The sequence below is a fragment of the Gymnodraco acuticeps genome, unplaced genomic scaffold (genome assembly GCF_902827175.1).
Source record: "Gymnodraco acuticeps unplaced genomic scaffold, fGymAcu1.1, whole genome shotgun sequence".
NCBI lineage: Eukaryota > Metazoa > Chordata > Actinopteri > Perciformes > Bathydraconidae > Gymnodraco > Gymnodraco acuticeps.
Genome location: NW_022991721.1, coordinates 63706 through 86448, shown reverse-complemented (window position 1 = coordinate 86448; position 22743 = coordinate 63706). Strand labels below are relative to the sequence as shown.

Here is a 22743-nt window from a genome sequence, read left to right as displayed (position 1 = left end):
AATGTCCTCTAGGTTTTTATCATTAATCTGATGGAATTGTGTCATGATGTCTGAATTGATGTTAGGTGGACACAGAGACAACACATTTACTGTTCCTGATGCAGAGGCACTGACTGCTTGTAGGGTAGACATGTGGAGATTATCCGACTGAACAAAACGTGATCCGTCTCTTAAATGTGTCAACCACAGACCTTATTTCGAGCTATTTTCCAAAATCCTATGGAGAAATCCCATTGCTTTTTTGTTGAGGCAACCCATGCGCAGCTTACTTCCGGGTTTTAGGGCGCGTCACTGTGGCACTCTATTATGCATATGTTTATATGAGGGGTCAAAATCCCATGCTCATAAAATGCTCATATATTTGTTTCTCTTCATTCCCCCCGCCCACAAATAAATAAATAAATATACCAATTTTAGGAAAAGTAACGAAGTTTGAGCAGTGTGGGTTTTATATTAACAGTGTTACACATATTTCAAAACGCAAAGTGTAATAACTGCAGTTGCCTCCCTGTCAGAATGACAAAGATCCTCAGTGAAGCACAAGCCCATGTTTCTCACTACATTGTAAGTACAACTTATTAAAAAGATCAGTTCAATGCAACTAATGTCGTCTTGGTGTTATTGCATGATGTTAAAATTGGTTTGCCATGAATTTAGTGATGGATTGTAAACATTTGAAATGTAGCATTTAATTGTTTCTCAGTTACAATGTTGTTGTTTTAATAAATCAGACACCGATGGTGCAGCACTGTGCTGTACCTCTTTATAGGCTTTTCATCCCTAACACATTGTTTCTGCGCTGATCAGAGGGTACTTGGCTGAATTTCTTTTTCAAAGGGGGTACATGATTGAAAAAAGTTTGAGAACCACTGTTCTAGACAGTGGGCGTTCTCACTCCACTCTGAATTTATGTGGCTGCTATTTCTGCCCGACATATTCGGGTCGATGACGCCACGGCGGGGTGCCACAGGTCGGTGTCCCTCTTCCTGAGAGGGGCTTTACGTCAGCATCCCCCTAGCACCCCGAGGGCTCCGGCTTGGGACCTGCCCCTGCTGCCGGATGCCCTATCATCTCCTCCCTTCGAGCCCCTGGCCCAGGTGGAGCTTAAGTGGCTATCCTTAAAGGCAGCATTTCTGCTTTCCATGACTGCAGGGAAACGAGTTGGAGAGCTACATGCCCTCTCTGTGAGCGATACATGCCTGAGGTGGAACTCCGATGGCTCGGGTGTTGCCCTCTGGCTGAACGTGGCGTTCCTGCCCAAGGTGCTTCCACTAGCCCACTCCAATCGGCCTATCCAGCTGGCGCGCTTTAACATCCCACAGGAGAACGGCACGCCTGAGTTGCTGTGCCCTGTGCGTGCCCTAGAGGCTAATATTGGTGCTACGGCCCATATACGACAGTCAGAGCAGCTCTTCATTTGCCATGGCGGCACGAGAAGGGGCTGTACTCTCTCCAAGCAGCGGCTGTCCCACTGGGTTGTGGATACAATCTCACATGCCTATGGGGCCAGTGGCCGCCCCCCGCCATCAGGGGTGAGATGTCACTCTACAAGGAGCATCTCAACGTCTTGGGCTGCCCTGAGAGGGGTGTCCCTGGAGACCATCTGCACCTCGGTGTTGTGGCCATCGTCTGGCACATTCTCCAGGTTCTACCGGGTCAATGTCGCCACTCCCCATCCTGTTGCCGAGCTCCGCTGCTTACAGTAGTGAGAAAGGGCTTGGATTCTTCATGACATGGTTGGTATAGGTCATCCAGTGCTAAAGCACCGCCTCTGGTGGTCAGTAGGGACGAAATAGAACGATAGTTATGGCTGTAACTACGGTTCTATGAGTGCCAGAGTTTCCGGTCACTCAGAATTCTTGTGTGCTCGCGAGAAGATTCTGGGAACCGATCCACTAATGACGCCGGCCTATGTAGCCGTAGTCACGTGGGTCACAGGTGACTTTGTTGTTATTACGTACTCGAACTGCGCATGCGTGCGATGGACATATCCAGTGCTAAAGCACCGCCTCTGGCAGTCATCCGGGACTCATAGAACCGTAGTTACAGCCGTAACTATCGTTTTTCAGGCATCACTCTGCTTGTTTCTGCTGAATGAAATGTAACTACTTACTACTTAACTACTAATACCACTTCTACTTCCTTACTCTTACAAAGTAGCACAGGAAGTGTTCATGTTGCCTGAGTATAGACCCTCCCCCCAATGCAGGGTACACGTACATGATGTGTCAAAAGGAAGTAATATATATCATTTTCATTCTCCTTTCAAATGATTGAACTACATATAAAGCTCTATCAACTCACTATTCACTGTATAGCAGGGTATAGTAAAATACTAAAAATACTGATCTAATTATCTTACAATGAACTAGACACATATATATTATGATTAAATATATATTAATAATATATTATTGGTATACAAATATTAAAAAAACGAAGTATTTTGCTCCAAATACCAAACAGATCACCCATTCTAACCATGCTTCATACCCCTCTATTTCAGCCCTGTTAGAAAAGTGGTGATTCTGGGTCTGTAGCTTTAAAAAAGTTTATGCTAGGAAATCTACTGAGATACTCAACTAAATGCTAATAGCCGCTTTCACACCAAGTACTTAGGCGGTACTTGTCCCCCAACTCTTCAGTCCCTCAAACTGTCTTAGTAGATGGCGTTCTCACCGGAATAAATCCCAGAGGGAGGATTAGGCAAATTAAGCCGCTGACGTCACTTCTTCTTCTTCTGCTTTAGGTTTACTGGCAGGCCGCAAACAACTTCACGGCGTATACTGCCACCCGCTGTGCATGAGGCGTCTGTTAATCTTCCTCAGACATGAGGGGACTGGCTTCCATAGAAGCTGCTGGGTCGTGTCTTCCGAGTAAATCGCCAGAAGCGCCGACACCTCCTCATCACTCCACCCCTCCCATGTTTTATTTTGTGTTGCCATAAGTTAGTCTCTCTCCGTTGGTGCGCTGGGCTAATGCGAGCAAATAAAATGGCGGCTTCACAAAACTTTTCAGAGTTTTACGGGCCGTGGTTTGCAATTCGCCCAGCCAATCAGAAATTGTTAGTGTCCTTTTTGGTGTGAAACCAAATCTCCCCCCCCTATCGGCCTAGTTCGGGGGGAAAAGTACTAAATGTGATGAAAAGGCCATATCATGTTACAAACCACATCGAGGATTATTTCTTAAACAGTATGGAGCTCAAATGCTTTTTCTCTCGTGTGTTTACCACAAGGTGAGTTCCTTTTATATCCTGCTTTTTACACATCTCTCCAGTACAGGTTAGCTCTGAGTGTTGATGCGATGCTTGCTAATGTAAACACAGACCATATTACTTCCAAAACACGTTGCACAATGTTTCTGATAGCGACGTTTCTGATAGGGCCGTGGGTCTAAAGCCAGCCCACATTTCCGATATTACGTCATATCGGACGCAAATCTGGATCAGCTCCGTTGTACCCCCTTTTTTAGAGACGTGGGTACGGAGGAAAAGAGAGAGGGTTTTGTTTTCTGACACTTTGTGAGTTCCCCGACACACCGGGGATACATATTTATGTATATAAAAGACGTTAAAAAAAAGTGAATTTTGCATGATAGGAGACCTTTAATGAATTAAAAGCTTCAATTACCTTTTTCCTTTTCTGACTCAAAACCCACAAACAGTGATACAGAGGAACCTGTCATACAGATGTTCAGGCTCTCAGTGAAGAGCTATAAACAGCAGCTTGAGTCTCTGCACGTCCGACCCGCTGTGTCCCAGGTGCTCTCCCCTCCCTGGTGAGAGAAATGTCACAGAGAGCCAGAGGCGGAAAACGAGAAGCAATTTATAGCTGTTTGGCAGCATGAGGAGCATCTGTGAGGAGGAGAGACTCTCACAATGACCCGAGGGACAGCCGGTCTCAGGAGTCATCAGTCTGTGTCAGCTGCAGAGGTCATCTGTCCACCCCCTGTGAGTCTGTTGCTAACGGCACTGACCCCCCAGTATCCCCTCTAAAGGTCTAGGACACGTAGGCCTGTTTGTGCAGGAGATAGAAAGAGGTGTCAAAACCGGAAAACAGAATCCAGTTTGTTGATATAGCCTTAAAATCAGTTTGCTCTTAAATAAACATACTTAACAAAATGCTACTTCACACATTCTAACCCAAACCAGTATAATTTCCTAAATATAAGCCTGGGCCTGAGTCTTCATCATGTCTTCACCATGAGCCTGAGTCTTCATCATGTCTTCAACATGAGCCTGAGTCTTCATCATGAGCCTGAGTCTTCATCACGTCTTCGTCATGAGTCTGAGTCTTCACCATGAGCCTGAGTCTTCATCATGTCTTCACCATGAGCCTGAGTCTTCATCATGTCTTCATCATGAGCCTGAGTCTTCATCATGTCTTCAACATGAGCCTGAGTCTTCATCATGAGCCTGAGTCTTCATCACGTCTTCGTCATGAGTCTGAGTCTTCACCATGAGCCTGAGTCTTCATCATGTCTTCACCATGAGCCTGAGTCTTCACCATGTCTTCATCATGAGCCTGAGTCTTCATCATGAGCCTGAGTCTTCATCATGTCTTCAACATGAGCCTGAGTCTTCATCATGTTCAACATGAGCCTGAGTCTTCATCATGTCTTCATCATGAGCCTGAGTCTTTATCATGTCTTCACCATGAGCCTGAGTCTTCATCATGTCTTCACCATGAGCCTGAGTCTTCACCATGTCTTCACCATGAGCCTGAGTCTTCATCATGAGCCTGAGTCTTCATCATGAGCCTGAGTCTTCATCATGTCTTCACCATGAGCCTGAGTCTTCACCATGTCTTCACCATGAGCCTGAGTCTTCATCATGAGCCTGAGTCTTCATCATGAGCCTGAGTCTTCATCATGTCTTCACCATGAGCCTGAGTCTTCACCATGTCTTCACCATGAGCCTGAGTCTTCATCATGAGCCTGAGTCTTCATCATGTCTTCATCATGAGCCTGAGTCCTCATCATGTATTCACCATGAGCCTGAGTCTTCATAATGTCTTCACCATGAGCCTGAGTCTTCATCATGAGCCTGAGTCTTCACCATGAGCCTGAGTCTTCATCATGAGCCTGAGTCTTCATCATGTCTTCAACATGAGCCTGAGTCTTCATCATGTCTTCAACATGAGCCTGAGTCTTCATCATGTCTTCACCATGAGCCTGAGTCTGAGTCATGAGTCTGAGTCTTCATCATGTCTTCGCCATGAGCCTGAGTCTTCACCATGAGTCTGAGTCTTCATCATGTCTTCACCATGAGTCTGAGTCTTCATCATGTCTTCACCGTGAGCCTGAGTCTTCATCATGAGTCTGAGTCTTCATCATGTCTTCACCATGAGCCTGAGTCTTCATCATGTCTTCACCATGAGCCTGAGTATTCATCATGACTTCACCACAAGTCTTCTTCTAATATGGCGCAATTGTGTATAAACCTAATTTTCTTTTAAAGGAATGCTCCACTCATTAGATAATTAATCAAAACTTCAGTATTTAGTGAAACATTATGTTTAAACCATACCCTGAAGAAATCAGCGATATTCCCCGGTAAATAATGATTTTATAGCTCTTTTTTATCAAAACCTGTATATTCCGTCAGGCCGCTGCCATTTTGGCCATTTTCAGTAGTCACGTGATGGTCGTGACGTCATCCATGCGTTCACTTTGTAAACACACGAAAACATGGCGGAGTATTTGAGTTCGGACTCGTCAGCCGAGGAAGAAGTTTTGAGCAATATGAAGAGATTGGATGAGGGAATTCAGCCATACAGGTTCGAGCCTACTTAGTACTACTTAGTAGATACAATGATTTTGATTACTAGATATGTATGCATGTAGTACCACCCTTGCTAGCGATCCCCTCTCTAGTTTAGCATACTCAGCCTCGTTGTCCCTGGCCCTAGAACCACGATTTTATGGGGCCGGAAAAACTGGGGGAAAATACCCACTAGCCGGTACTACGCTATATGGAAAGGCCACCAAAAACTGGCCTGGCCTGGACGATAAAGGACGTTTAAACGGGGCTACCCGCTGCAATGGAAATGCGCTATAACATACCTTATTCTTACTCCGAGCACTACTTCTGGTCCTCCGTCGCTTCACACTTGCAGAGGGCGATTTCTCAACTGGCCGAACTGGTGTCCTGGTCAGTGATGACACCAGAAAGACCGATGGCACTGCATCTCTATTAAGTAATGGTTGTTCAATAAATCCCATGTTATGTGTTATCATACTCTCAGAGTAGTCGTCCGGAAACTTGAAATGTTCGCTGCATACATGCGCCTGTGGATCTTTCGGTTCGGGCCGGCCACATTTCGCTAGCCACTGCCTCTGAACGTACTTCCTACGCTTACCTTTTGGCAACAGATGGAACCGAGCATTCCGTGGATTGTTCCTATCAGAATTGTGGCAATGTTTCGCGATACAATGAGGCATATTTGAAGAGAGTAACTACAGTAAATAACATGAACATCAACGTGTCCTCGAAACCAAACGCATGGTTTACGTCACGTCCGGTAAAATGGCGCCGCCCACAGTGTTGATGTTATTTCGGTAATTAATCAGTTTAAAATCACTGATAATGTCATCGGATTAAAAAAAATAAAAAAGACTGGCAGAGACTGGTCTGTTTTATCGGATGATAATTATTTAAAAATGAGTGTCATGAGCATACCATTCCTTTAACAAAGAGTTTTGATTGATAACCAAGTCATTTTGTTGCAGAGACAAAACTAAGAAGTTCCGTATGTGTAAGTTTGAGAGTCCTTGGCAAATGACCCATTCAGTTGGTTACGTATTACCATTTGCTGTTTATTTTGCCTTTGTGAATTAGGCTTTTATCTGATGCTCATCCGTGGAGTGGACAGGATCAGGTTCAAGGACTCAGCAACAGTTTGTGTTTCATTTCTCACAACAAAGACATTTCTACTGTTCGTCCTTGCTCCCCATTTGAATTCCTGCTATATTTCCAAATTGTATATTACATTTTAAAAGGAACATTTATTGGGGCTCAGCAGTCGACAGTGGGAGGAAATTGGCATTTCGTTAGCCAGTAGATGTGCTTTGGGGTGTAGGGGGGGCCGTTGCTTGGGCAGACCCAGGACATGCTGGAGCAGGAAACGGGCGTTTGTGTGCAAAGTGAAGATGAAAGAGTGCTTATCAGCTAAATCTAGCATGGTCCTCGCTTTAGAGCAAACTACGAAAACAAAAACACTTGATGGCACGTCCCTGCACTGAAACAAATCAATTTTCCAACAGGAATACAAGTAATTCCTCAAAAAAAGAAAAGCACATCTGAGCTTGCTAATGAATAAGTAGATGAGAAATGGGGACGAATGGTGAGCTGTAAACACTCAAAGGCATTTTGAATGGAGCCCACATTCTAATCTCTGCCTGCATACGCCCCACCTGTGTGGTGTGACCATAATAGGGATTTAATAATGTGTCGACCACTGTCTGATTGGTCTCAGACACTATCCAGCTCTGCTTTTATTCCCATAATGCACCTCATGCTGTGCTTTCTCGTCTGTGACGGCATCTCTCGTGGTAATCATAGAGGCATGTTCTCGCTCTTTTCTGCCTTTTTTTTTTAAAACCACTAAACTATGTACCAATTTATGTTAACACAGTATATGTTGTATAAAGCTAGTGCACCCAGTACCAATACAAAAAGCTCTTTGGGCCTTATTGTTGTGCTCTAAAATGGATATTTATTTCTGATAACAGGTGGATGTATACTGCCCTGAATTTCCATCTGTGCCATTGTTGAGATGAGTGTTCCTGTTTTGTCCCCTCTCAAAGCACCTGCCGGCAGGGGCGGATCTACCGGGGTGGCATGGGGTGGCAACTGCCACCCTAAACAATAGCCTTGCCACCCCAGCTGCCACCCCAGTTGGCATCTTTGTTTTGAAAGAAAAGTTGTTGCTCATCGGACATTTATGAGAGAAAGTCTCTAATGTCCGAGTGCAAGTGAATGCAGCACAAGATGCACGTCATGTAACCCCTCCCCCGGTCCTGGCGCGAGAGTGGAAATATGATTGGTGGCGAATTCATTTGAACGGGACGGCGCAAAGCGAGAAGCCTTTCGGACCCAAGCACTGAAGGAATGAGGTATTTGCGGTCTACACTGACAGAGAAGAGACTGTCAGTGTGGCTGCACTCAGCATTGAATCAAAACGCACTACAGCTGTTGATCTTAATACGTTTGTGAGGCGTTTTGCTGAACAAAATGGTAATCGCCGCATTCAGCTGTAATAGACATGCCAACTTGATGCTCTGCTCACGGATGACTCGATGAGAATAACAAACTGTTAAGATGATGACCTTGTATGCGTGTAGCCTATATATTGTTTTCTTTGAGGGGGTCTGCCCCCAAAAAACAATTTTAAGTCCTGAAAAAGTAAAATAAGACGGTGTGTAAAACTACACTGCCCAGCCAACAGAAAGTAACCACTTTGATTTAACTAGGCCAGTAGGTAAGGACTTTCCACTGGATAATAACTGCAGCGATGTTTTAGCTGAATACACGTTTTTTAACCCTAACTGATGCAGTTAGTCACTTCTTTAATGTTTGTTCTTTCTGATGTAAAGTCAAGGTTGTAACTGTTTATCAATAATGATATAATTACTTGTTTTTCAAATTTGAAGGAGGGTGAGCAAGCATCTTGATGAACATTCATCATTAACTCCTCCAAAAAATATAGTTTATTCAATAATAAATGAATATGTGAATCATAACAGTTCTTCACTATATCTGTAAAGCGTCTTTGAGCACCTGTAAAAACGCTAACAAATTAAATCTATTATTATTATTATTATTTATTAACAGTGAAAGGAGCCAGTTGAGGTGGTTCGGGCACCTAGTTAGGATGCCACCTGGGCGCCTCCCTAGGGAGGTGTTCCAGGCACGTCCAGCTGGGAAGAGACCAAGGGGTAGACCTAGGACCAGGTGGAGGGATTATATCTCTTCGCTGGCCTGGGAGCGCCTTGGGATCCCCCAGTCAGAGCTGGTTGATGTCGCCAGGGAAAAGAAAGTTTGGGGCTCTCTGCTGGAACTGCTACCCCCGCGACCCGACCACGGATAAGCGGGAGAAGATGGATGGATGGATGGAACAGTGATAGGAATAATATTATTGTTAATAGTATCATATTCATTCAGACAAACATCGATGAGACAGTTAATTAATGTACTTATTGCAGCAGTCTGCATAGATTTGGTACCCCTGCTGGTCTAAGAGTGAAACAAACTCATTCAGTTATTGTTCAGTTAAAATTCATTAAATTACGTCTGCCACCTTATAAGGCTTTACTGATGTGCCACAATAATATCACCTATGTGATTGAGTTAAAATATTAATATTGTGGCTTTCCAAGTTAACATTGATTGTAGGGGTGTAACGGTTCACAAACATTTCGGTTCGGTACGTACCTCGGTTTTTAGGTCACGGTTCGGTTCGGTTCATTACGTTTTCGGTACAGCAGAAAAAATTATCACAAAACATTAAAAACATTTTTTTTATTATTATTAAACTGTGACTAATGTATTCAAATAAATACAAAATATAGTAAAATAAACATTAAGGTGCAGCATTTCGATGAACTGAAATAATCTGTATTTGAACTGTACTAGTACCTGAGCAGCCAGCTTGACATTAGGACTTGCTTGTCATTGTATTTTCATGTTGTTTAAAGAAAGATGAACTTGTCCACATTGCTTGCTGAAATGGCAGATCTGCTGGCACTAACAATGTCTCCTGCTGTGGAGAACACCCTCTCTAGGGACAGAGGTAGCAGACACAGCCAGGTAGTGCTTTGCTAACATGGCAACATAAGGATATTTGGCGTTTGTAATAGCTTTGGCTCGGTCTGAACTTTCTGCGAGTGGTGGAGGCTTACATGCTAGTGGGAGTTGGGTTTGCACTTCAGTCTTTTTTCTTTTGGTACCGGTGATATTCACATTCGGTTGATGCCTTTTCAAATGAGTGTGATGTATTGCCAGCCGCGTAACAAATGTTAGTTGAACAATACAGACAAACAGCTTTGGTTCGGTCCACCTGTCTTTGTCCGTCATCCTTGTACGTAACTGCGAAACCAAAATGTTCCCAAACCGGAGACTTCAATGATGCTGGAGGATTTTCAGCTCAACTTTATCTGCGTTCGCCATTTCGACAGTTCCTCAAATTACTGACTACATTTGAACACATCCCTGTGACCAGCTCTCATAGTATGCCTCTCGTCCAATGAAATGACTTGGTCGCTCTATGATATATACCTGAGATTACTTCCAGAAAGTTGTTCATGTTCTCAATTTTTTTACGTTTAACGCTATATTAGTTCGGTACACACGTGTACCGAACCAAAGGGCCCGTACCGAATAATTTCAGTACGGGTACGTGTACCGTTACACCCCTAATTGATTGATATGATTGCGATTTAAATCAGCATATACTTCTGTCAGGGGATGCCACCCCTCAAAATCTCCTGCCACCCTCTTGCCACCCCATGAATATTTGTCTAGATCCGCCCCTGCCTGCCGGCCATATGATGTGAAGTGCCACAAAGTGGCGGTGATATTGCGATCATCCTGTCATTACATGAATCGTTGATTGATAAAAAAGAGAGGAAATGCTCCTGTGTGAGGTAATTGTACTCTGCTGAGATGCTGCACCTCAGTACAAAAATAGATGATGTTAAAGAGAGCAACATGTCAGCTCTGCCCTGCGGAGTGAAGCCAGGAAATGAAAAGCACCTTTCAGAGCAGATGTTGTGTCTCTCACAGGGCAGGGAAGTGGCTCAATCTGCATATTATGTGTAGAAGAGCCTGATTTATTGCTATGGTGAGGGAAACCTACTCTGAGTCAAACCTGAGTGCATCGACCGAGTTGTGCTGTTGTAATAACCTAAATTAATTGAATTCACTGCCTAAATAATGACTTCATTTCTTATATTTGTACACACGCTTTCACTCTCAGTCTCACGCTCTCACGCTGCCCAAACTATTCTCACGCCGAAAACAAGATGAACCGGCGATCGTTTTTGGTTGGTTATTTACAATGTTGAGTTGACAGCTGCTCAAGCTGTTGATCCGCTCCCTCCCCGCCCCCACCACTCTTAACAACGTTAACAGACAGCAGAGCAGTGGGAGCCGGTTGGTCAATCCCCGACCCGTATTGCGCATGCGCAGATCTAAGATCCAGTAGAAATGATAACAAAGTAAAAGTCTGCTGCTTATTGTTCTACTAGGCCAAAATAGAGTCAAAGAGATGAGAGTGAGAGTGCGTTAATTAATATATTTGGCAGTTTGGAGTAAGTCTGTAGATTTGTTTGTGTGTGTGTGTTTCATGTATAGGCCTCTCGCGATAATTAATTTAGTTGGATACATTTTCCCGGAAATTATTGCGATAAACGATAATATTGTCGGCACCGTTGTATGACCATTTTAGACCACTGACATAATGATAATATATAATAAAATTCAAGTACATCCTTTCAAACTGCTAGTTACATCCTCATGTAAATGGCAATTTATCGAGTTCATTTAATTGTTTATCGCGACAGGCCTATGCACACAATAAAACAGTGGAAACAAACATGTGTTTGACTTTCATTAGTGAATTAAACTTTGTGCCCTTTATAGCCTGTGTCCAATATTGTGTATTTGTATATATTGTATATATATCCTCTATATATATATATATATATATATATGTGCTAAGGTCCCGCTGCTGACATGATAGCAGTCATTTAGTGCGCATATGTGTAATTAAACCCATGATATCAAAATCTCACTCCAGCCAGGTACCCAAAGTTGGCAACCCTGCCTTAGTATAGCAAACACATTTATAATAAGTAGTTGTATATCTGTAAATATACATTCATATTTGTAAAAGGATCCTTAGCTCTCTTGTTAAGTGATGAATGAGATTAATATCAGTCTCAAATCTGAATGCTAAATATTAAGCTACGACTAGCAGGTGGTTAGCTAAACTCATCATAAATGCAACAAATAGCTAGGCTAGCTCTAAAGTGTTATAGTTAAACATCATGAGCATGCATTAAGTTCACCTTAACACGGTTTAGAATAGTTATAGAACTAGATATGTTGTTGTCTTACCGAGGGTCGGGTCGTACTCCCAGATGAAGCGTCTGGTCAGAAATCTCACCACCAAAGCTGCAGAAAAAAAAGAAAGACATGTTCAAAGTATGTAAACAGTTCCATAAAAATTAGCATGTTAGTCTAGGTGTAGTCATGGACTCTGACCTGAGTTTCAACAGTCACATTACAACAGTTACTAAATCAGCCTACTATCACCTAAAGAATATATCTAGGATTAAAAGACTAATGTCACAGCAGGATTTGGAAAAACTTGTCCATGCTTTTATCTTCAGTAGACTCGACTACTGCAATGGTGTCTTCACAGGTCTCACTAAAAAATCTATTAGGAAGCTGCAGCTAATTCAGAACGCTGCTGCTCGAGTCCTCACTAACACTAAGAAAGTGGATCACATCACTCCTGTTCTGAAGTCTTTACACTGGCTTCCTGTGTGTCAAAGAATAGATTTCAAAATACTGCTGCTGGTTTATAAAGCTTTGAATGGTTTAGGCCCAAAATACATTTCTGACCTCCTGCTAAATTATGAACCATCCAGATCTCTCAGGTCTTCAGGGACTGGTCAGCTTTCTGTCCCCAGAGTCAGAACTAAACATGGAGAAGCAGCATTCAGTTATTATGCTCCAAATATCTGGAACAAACTCCCAGAAACCTGCAGGTCCGCTGCAACTCTGACTACTTTTGAATCCAGGCTGAAGACTTTTCTTTTTGTCGCTGCTGTTAATTGAACTATTCACATCTTAGACTGCACTGTAACTTTTATTATCTTTGCTTTTTAATGCCATTTTCTTAATGTCTTTCATTTTTGTAAAGCACTTTGAATTGCCTTGTGTTGAGTCCCCCCAAAGGTAGTTAAAGTCATTATTGGGGTTAAAGTCCCCTCGTAGGTGGTTAAAGTCCCCTACGTGTGCCGTTTTGGTTTTAAATGAGTGTTTTGAAATGCCATTTTATAATATCTTTCTTAAATGCTATTAATGTCTTTCATTTTTGTAAAGCACTTTGAATTGCCTTGTGTTGAAATGTGCTATATAAATAAACTTGCCTTGCCTTGCCTGCTCTCCAGAATGTTTACTGTATATGTTGCCTCAAGTGTGGATTTACCTCTATGATAATTCAACAAAGGGGCAGGTACAGTAATATAAGATTTGTTGTCTTCTTCCTGCTCCTTTTCGGTCAATGGTGTGTTTATAGAGACATGTTTTGTTAACGATTATTTTACTTTAAGATTTGCATACCATGAACGGAACTAATACAAAATGAAATGAAACTTGATGTGCTGCTCAGTCAATAACAGTGCAGATCATATCAGGCTGTGTTCCTAATATCCATATCCACTGACAACATGTCTACTTCAATACTGTAGTTAATCAGCTGTGGATGACCACTAAGAGGCCACAAGAGCCAAACCACTTTAACACACGTCTCATCTAATGCTAATACTCATTTGAACAGTTCCAGAACATTCAGGCGGAGTTCAAACGCCTTCAGGATCCAACATCGTCTCTCTTAATGAGCTGCTTCTCTTACATGGGGAAACAATGCTGCTCAGCATCAGCCTTCATTACAAAAGCAGAACAACATGCCGCAGCAGGCCAGTGACTCACTCTCAAAGACTGCATCAAGCTCACTCTCCTACCATCAACATGTAGTCTGCACACAGAGATGTTCTTCACTCAGATAAGATCAGAAGGCCATACAGATACAGCCAACACCGATAAAGTGCTGTCTGAGTAAAGTACCTGTAAACAAGTCTGTAAAGTGCATTCAAACATGTATTTGGTAATCAACATGTGTCTTTGTGATACAGATCTTTCCCAGCATCACTTTTCATCCAGAAGCCAAGATCAGCTCTTCCATTTGATTGGTCGTAACAACAGTCCAGACAAACCTCTGTGCTCCTCTGCTGCTTGTTTTCCATCACCATCCTCTGGTACTTCACAACAGAGCATACAGTGTAATCTGATTCCCCTCTGATTCCCCCCAGGCAGTCACAACAGGAGGTGTGCCTCATTCTGTTACAGGTTTTCAGAAAACTATAGCTTCTCTTTCTTTAGTTGGGTTATTGGGTAGGCATGATACCACTGAGACTCTAATATGGACAAAGGCAAACATACTAAATGCATGAATTAATTAGATTCTCAGAGAGAACAAATGATATAGGCTAAATGTTAAAGAGGACATACTCTGCTCATTTCAGGTTCATATCAGTATGTAGTGTCTCTACTTTAAAAAGTCCTCTCTGCTGATGTTCAGGTGTATATCAGTATGTAGTGTCTCTACTTTAAAGAGTCCTCTTCTGCTGATGTTCAGGTGTATATCAGTATGTAGTGTCTCTACTTTAAAGAGTCCTCTCCGGCTGATGTTCAGGTGTATATCAGTATGTAGTGTCTCTACTTTAAAGAGTCCTCTCCTGCTGATGTTCAGGTGTATATCAGTATGTAGTGTCTCTACTTTAAAGAGTCCTCTTCTGCTGATGTTCAGGTGTATATCAGTATGTAGTGTCTCTACTTTAAAGAGTCCTCTCCTGCTGATGTTCAGGTGTATATCAGTATGTAGTGTCTCTACTTTAAAGAGTCCTCTCCTGCTGATGTTCAGGTGTATATCAGTATGTAGTGTCTCTACTTTAAAGAGTCCTCTCCTGCTCATGTTCAGATGTATATCAGTATGTAGTGTCTCTACTTTAAAGAGTCCTCTTCTGCTGATGTTCAGGTGTATATCAGTATGTAGTGTCTCTAATTTAAAGAGTCCTCTCCTGCTGATGTTCAGGTGTATATCAGTATGTAGTGTCTCTACTTTAAAGAGTCCTCTCCTGCTGATGTTCAGGTGTATATCAGTATGTAGTGTGTCTACTTTAAAGAGTCCTCTCCTGCTGATGTTCAGGTGTATATCAGTATGTAGTGTCTCTACTTTAAAGAGTCCTCTCCTGCTGATGTTCAGGTGTATATCAGTATGTAGTGTCTCTACTTTAAAGAGTCCTCTTCTGCTGATGTTCAGGTGTATATCAGTATGTAGTGTCTCTACTTTAAAGAGTCCTCTCCTGCTGATGTTCAGGTGTATATCAGTATGTAGTGTCTCTACTTTAAAGAGTCCTCTCCTGCTGATGTTCAGGTGTATATCAGTATGTAGTGTCTCTACTTTAAAGAGTCCTCTTCTGCTGATGTTCAGGTGTATATCAGTATGTAGTGTCTCTACTTTAAAGAGTCCTCTCCGGCTGATGTTCAGGTGTATATCAGTATGTAGTGTCTCTACTTTAAAGAGTCCTCTCCTGCTGATGTTCAGGTGTATATCAGTATGTAGTGTCTCTACTTTAAAGAGTCCTCTTCTGCTGATGTTCAGGTGTATATCAATATGTAGTGTCTCTACTTTAAAGAGTCCTCTCCTGCTGATGTTCAGGTGTATATCAGTATGTAGTGTCTCTACTTTAAAGAGTCCTCTCTGCTGATGTTCAGGTGTATATCAGTATGTAGTGTCTCTACTTTAAAGAGTCCTCTCCTGCTCATGTTCAGATGTATATCAGTATGTAGTGTCTCTACTTTAAAGAGTCCTCTCCTGCTGATGTTCAGGTGTATATCAGTATGTAGTGTCTCTACTTTAAAGAGTCCTCTCCTGCTGATGTTCAGGTGTATATCAGTATGTAGTGTCTCTACTTTAAAGAGTCCTCTCCTGCTGATGTTCAGGTGTATATCAGTATGTAGTGTCTCTACTTTAAAGAGTCCTCTCCTGCTGATGTTCAGGTGTATATCAGTATGTAGTGTCTCTACTGGGACATGTCTCCATGCTTTAATGTTCAAAAAGCTCTTTATTTGTATCATACTGCCTGTGCTGCAGCACCTCTTTTCACCCTTTGTCTGAAACCAGAGCCCAGTCTGCACTGATAGGTACAATGTGTTCGAGCGCTAGCCAATAGGAGTGTGAGTGTTATATAGTGATATGTTACAAGGTAAACAAAGAGTCCAATTGCGGAGTTTCAGGCAGGGGGGTGGGGGGTGGGGGGTGGGGGGAGTGTGTGGGAGAAAACTCCCTCTGAAGGGAACATGGGTATTTTAACCTTTGAAGACCATTTACATGCACTAAAACCTACATGATAGAACATACTGCAGGGAAGGGAACATTTGGGAAAAGCATAATAGGGCCTCTTTAGTTTTTATTTTATTTAGGAGAAACACTATGCAGGGCTGCCAACTTTTCAATTTTGTTTTGAATGAAATACATAACTTCAGATTTTAAAGGGTCATCATGAACAGAATTAAATAGAATATTTCAGCAAACATCTGGAGGAAGATATTTAAAAGTGAGGACATTTCCTGTGTTACGCTGTAGTTTAAGGTAACTTTCCTTTTATTTTGAAACAAAAAACTATAAAGATTGAACATTTCAGCCAAAAACATGTATTAAATATCTGAAAGTTTAAAAAACATTACGTTATTAATGTGTATCACTTTAATTTCAGCAGACTCTCCCTTAACAATAATGTGCATGAAAACAAGAGAGTTGTGACCTCTGGATGAAATCGGGAGCGGAAAATGAAAAGCGGGATTCTCCCGGGGAAATATTGAGGGTTGGCTGTCACAGCTCAGTGGACGCCTGACCACAGCCTCAATCAGAACTATTTATTGCTGTTCCAAACTACTGCACTCAAATGCAAAGTGAAAAGTAGCTTCTATACTTTAGAGCAGTCGTTTGCAGCCCTGCCTTTTGGTGCTTTTTGGTAATCAAATCAAGTTTTATTTATATAGCACATTTAAAAGCGATCTTTCGTCGAGCCAAAGTGCTGTACATGTAACAAAAACACTTTACTACAATCACAATAAAAGACAATAATTTACAACAGAAATATAAAAAAACACAGGGAATAGTCAGGAGTGGTGCTCCACTCTGACTAGAAGGCCAGGGAGAAGAAGTGTGTTTTTAGTGAGGATTTAAAAAACCCTAGTGTCTGGGCCGACCTCTCATGGAGGGGCAGACTATAATTGCCTATGAGAGCAAATTATTAATTGTTTGCTCTCTGTGAGCCTGTGAGCTCCACTTGAGTCCAGGCGTGAATGTGTCCTCATGTCAAATTGCTGAGCTGCTGCTTGTAGCAAACTGAAAATGAGGGAACAGATTTGTCTTTGAAGTAGAAAAAAACATCCATCTAGCCTGCCCTTTTTCTTGCACATAATTAGCCACAACAAGAAAAGGGAGGAAAAGCTGTCAGCTAGAGTGGTGCTGCCACGTTTCATTACCCCGCTAAGGGAGTGGAGCCAGTCTCTGAGCTCAGGTAGCGTTTGATGATTGCTGAGAGCCTGAAGCTCAAAGGGTCTCCATTGTCTTTCACACATATGGAGTAGCTGTGGAAAGCTTCAATTAGTCTCTTCGCATTAGCCACAACATTTATTTTACTTAACACAGCTACAGTTATTAGGTTGTCCATTCGTTAGCATGAGTCCGGTGAATAGACTCAATATAATATGTATAGAGAGACTGTTAGAACCCTGTTATGTTTTTTTTCTTTTAAAGTCAACCACATTCCAATTTATTTCCTTACAAATGTATTCTGCTCATTCACATGTTCATATCAGTATGGAGTGTCTCTACTTTAAAGAGTCCTCTCCTGCTGATGTTCAGGTGTATATCAGTATGTAGTGTCTCTACTTTAAAAGAGTCCTCTCCTGCTGATGTTCAGGTGTATATCAGTATGTAGTGTCTCTACTTTAAAGAGTCCTCTCCTGCTGATGTTCAGGTGTATATCAGTATGTAGTGTCTCTACTTTAAAGAGTCCTCTCCTGCTGATGTTCAGGTGTATATCAGTATGTAGTGTCTCTACTTTAAAGAGTCCTCTCCTGCTGATGTTCAGGTGTATATCAGTATGTAGTGTCTCTACTTTAAAGAGTCCTCTCCTGCTGATGTTCAGGTGTATATCAGTATGTAGTGTCTCTACTTTAAAGAGTCCTCTCCTGCTGATGTTCAGGTGTATATCAGCATGTAGTGTATCTACTTTAAAGAGTCCTCTCCTGTTGATGTTCAGGTGTATATCAGTATGTAGTGTCTCTACTTTAAAAGAGTCCTCTCCTGCTGACTGTTCAGGTGTATATCAGTATGTAGTGTCTCTACTTAAAGAGTCCCTCTCCCTGCTGATGTTCAGGTGTCTATATCAGTATTGTAGTGTCTCTTACTTTAAAGAGTCCTCTCCTGCTGATGTTCAGGTGTATATCAGTATGTAGTGTCTCTACTTTAAAGAGTCCTCTTCTGCTGATGTTCAGGTGTATATCAGTATGTAGTGTCTCTACTTTAAAGAGTCCTCTCCTGCTGATGTTCAGGTTGTATATCAGTATGTAGTGTCTCTACTTTAAAGAGTCCTCTCCTGCTGATGTTCAGGTGTATATCAGTATGTAGTGTCTCTACTTTAAAGAGTCCTCTCTCCTGCTGATGTTCAGGTGTATATCAGTATGTTAGTGTCTCTACTTTAAAGAGTCCTCTCCTGCTGATGTTCAGGTGTAATATCAGTATGTAGTGTCTCTACTTTAAAGAGTCCTCTCCTGCTGAATGTTCAGGTGTATATCAGTATGTAGTGTCTCTACATTTAAAGAGTCCTCTCCTGCTGATGTTCAGGTGTATATCAGTATGTAGTGGTCCTCTACTTTAAAGAGTCCTCTCCTGCTGATGTTCAGGTGTATATCAGTATGTAGTGTCTCTACTTTAAAGAGTCCTCTCCTGCTGATGTTCAGGTGTATATCAGTATGTAGTGTCTCTACTTTAAAGAGTCCTCTTCTGCTGATGTTCAGGTGTATATCAGTATGTAGTGTCTCTACTTTAAAGAGTCCCTCTCCTGCTGATTTCAGGTGTATATCAGTATGTAGTGTCTCTACTTTAAAGAGTCCTCTCCTGCTGATGTTCAGGTGTATATCAGTATGTAGTGTCTCTACTTTAAAGAGTCCTCTTCTGCTGATGTTCAGGTGTATATCAGTATGTAGTGTCTCTACTTTAAAGAGTCCTCTTCCTGCTGATGTTCAGGTGTATATCAGTATGTAGTGTCTCTACTTTAAAGAGTCCTCTCCTGCTGATGTTCAGGTGTATATCAGTATGTAGTGTCTCTACTTTAAAGAGTCCTCTCCTGCTGCATGTTTCAGGTGTATATCAGTATGTAGTGTCTCCTACTTTAAAGAGTCCTCTCCTGCTGATGTTCAGGTGTATATCAGTATGTAGTGTCTCTACTTTAAAGAGTCCTCTTCCTGCTGATGTTCAGGTGTATATCAGTATGTAGTGTCTCTACTTTAAAGAGTCCTCTCCTGCTGATGTTCAGGTGTATATCAGTATGTAGTGTCTCTACTTTAAAGAGTCCTCTCCTGCTGATGTTCAGGTGTATATCAGTATGTAGTGTCTCTACTTTAAAGAGTCCTCTCCTGCTGCATGTTCAGGTGTATATCAGTATGTAGTGTCTCTACTTTAAAGAGTCCTCTCCTGCTGATGTTCAGGGTATATCAGTAGTGTCTCTACTTTAAAGAGTCCTCTCCTGCTGATGTTCAGGTGTATATCAGTATGTAGTGTCTCTACTTTAAAGAGTCCTCTCCTGCTGATGTTCAGGTGTCATATCAGTATGTAGTGTCTCTACTTAAAGAGTCCTCTCCTGCTGATGTTCAGGTGTATATCAGTATGTAGGTGTCTCTACTTTAAAGAGTCCTCTCCTGCTGATGTTCAGGTGTATATCAGTATGTAGTGTCCTCTACTTTAAAGAGTCCTCTCCTGCTGATGTTCAGGTGTATATCAGTATGTAGTGTCTCTACTTTAAAGAGTCCTCTCCTGCTGATGTTCAGGTGTATATCAGTATGTAGTGTCTCTACTTTAAAGAGTCCTCTCCTGCTGATGTTCAGGTGTATATCAGTATGTAGTGTCTCTACTTTAAAGAGTCCTCTCCTGCTGATGTTCAGGTGTATATCAGTATGTAGTGTCTCTACTTTAAAGAGTCCTCTCCTGCTGATGTTCAGGTGTATATCAGTATGTAGTGTCTCTACTTTAAAGAGTCCTCTCCTGCTGATGTTCAGGTGTATATCAGTATGTAGTGTCTCTACTTTAAAGAGTCCTCTCCTGCTGATGTTCAGGTGTATATCAGTATGTAGTGTCTCTACTTTAAAGAGTCCTCTCCTGCTGATGTTCAGGTGTATATCAGTATGTAGTGTCTCTACTTTAAAGAGTCCTCTCCTGCTGATGTTCAGGTGTATATCAGTATGTAGTGTCTCTACTTTAAAGAGTCCTCTCCTGCTGATGTTCAGGTGTATATCAGTATGTAGTGTCTCTACTTTAAAGAGTCCTCTCCTGCTGATGTTCAGGTGTATATTAGTATGTAGTGTCTCTACTTTAAAGAGTCCTCTCCTGCTGATGTTCAGGTGTATATCAGTATTTAGTGTCTCTACTAGGACATGTCTCCATGCTTTAATGTTCAAACAGCACTTTATTTTTCTCATACTGCCTGTGCTGGAGCACCTCTTTTCACCCTCTGTCTGAAACCAGAGCCCAGTCTGCTCTGATTGGCTAGCTGGCCGGCTCTGTTGTGATTGGTCAACCGCTTAGAGATGTCCAGCCCCTTAGCCTATCACGTACAATGTGTTGGCGCTCTAGCCAATTGAAGCTGAGTGTTACATAGCGGTGTCACGATAGTACAGAAGTAAACAAAGGACGTGTGGAGAGAAAGGAAACACAAGGATTTTAACCTTTGCAGACCATATACATGCACACACACCTATAGAACACGCTACAGGGAAGAGAACACTTGAAAAAGCATAATAGGGCCTCTTAATTTTGTTTCCAGGAAAAGGAAAAGTGTGTCAAGCAACTTTCAATTATTCCCTAAATGCAACAGGTTGTCATGTTGAAGAAAAGGCAGTCCAACACACATTCTTCCCCGGGCAGACCCTACTTCTCCTGTTGCTCCAGAGGCTGGATTTCCCACTGAGGTTACTTCCTGTATCTGCTACAGTGGCCTAGATGCCATGTGGACAGAACAACCAATGGGGTGTGAAGTGCTCTCCTCATTACAGGTAACTATAACTCCTGCCTTTCACTGCCACGAGTAGAAATGTACACGTGTAAGAGAGGGGCCTTTGTTAACGTGCGTTAACGTGGTCACTGTGACCCAGATCCACAGCTGGTTTGCAGGAATAATGTATCAGCAGCTGACCAGGTCACACAGGGAGCTGGTTCACTGCAGTGACAGACATCTGAAAGGGCTGGTATAAAAAAGACACCAACTGTCATGGTCACACATATCATGGAAACCCCATAGCTCTAGTTTTGTAAATGTTTTCCGAATGTAACTGTTATTCTCACATTGAAGTGACTGTTAAAGTACTGTATTGCACCTCCCCTGATTTTCTGCAGCACATATACATTATTTTGAGAAGCTGCTTTTGGACATGGCAGTGAAGATTCGGTAATTTGCTTAATGAATAAAACAGACTTTGGGCTCCTATAGTTAGGTCTAATAAATGTAACATTAAACACCTACATCTCATAAATATGTCATAGTTTATATATCTGGTTTTGCATGTCATTTACTCTCCTATCATATCAGATCCTTCCCTCTTATTGCAATATAATCTCCTCACCTGCTGCCTGATCCCCTCATTAGCCCCACAACATATAAAGCAGTTATATTTCACTGACCCTGGCCCCAATTATTCTGCCTGCCGCTTCTCTGACTTGTTTTCCTGGTTGACGGATCAGCTGGTTTTGACCCAGCCTGTATCTGTGTCATGCTTCTGGGTTCCACCTGCACCAGTGAACTTTACCAAAACACATTCTGTCTCTATTGGGGAGCTGTAAACCCCTGCAGTGTTAAGGTAATGCTCTGCCATTCATATTTTACATTTCAAATTGGTAAAAAAAACTAGGTCTTGTAACAGTTTGTTCCTTCAACCAGATGTCCTTGGACTTTAACGTTCTCCCCTTCCCCAGCACTTATCTACTGATGGCTGGTGGAGGAACTCTCCGCCGTGTTAACCTGAACTGTTGCCATGTCATTTCTCAGATATCTGGCAGGCTGACAAAATCAATCCTGTTACTGCCTAGAGCTTGGCAGCACTCACATTCTCAACAACTTCATATTTCCCCAAAAATGTGGCGGCTGAAGCCTGAGCAAAATAATCTGTTTTGATTTGATCAAATTCTGCAGCACATACTTCACAGAGCTGCTCTGCTCTGAGGATGGACTGCCAGGTTTTCAGATTTATGTCAAACACATCATTTGCTGGACGTCTTTGCCAACACCGCTTTTGTCCAAAGTGACCTAATCACATTAGCAACAGAATGTTGGACTAATTGCAAACAAAGCCAGAGCAATTAGCGGCACCAAAACCCTGTCCTCAGCCGAAGCCATGTTACTCCTTCAACATCTCCATTGAGACCCCCCCATCAGACGGACCCCCGCGGCTCTTTGGTTCCCTTCAGACACAAAAACACCTCCACTGGCTGACAGGCTCCCAGTGCTGAGCAGCTGTAGCAGGTGCTGGGCCTATTGTGGCCACATCTCCACGGGTCATGTCACACAGGCTGTGAGCAGATAAGACTGGAGGGAAATGGTTAGACTGATTGTCTATTGGTCAATTAAGGGTGGCAGGGCTGACACTCCTGCAATCCCAATCATCAAAATATA

At 42.3% G+C, this 22743-nt stretch overlaps 1 protein-coding gene across 1 annotated transcript in view; it reads right to left on the bottom strand.

Annotated features, from left to right (window-relative positions):
• rerg (RAS-like, estrogen-regulated, growth inhibitor) overlaps positions 1-22743 on the bottom strand; it is a 73000-nt gene that overhangs the window by 19092 nt on the left and 31165 nt on the right. The window contains exon 3 of the mRNA XM_034199007.1: positions 12119-12175. Coding sequence (XP_034054898.1) covers positions 12119-12175 — 57 coding nt within the window. The remainder of the gene's footprint in view (positions 1-12118; positions 12176-22743) is intronic.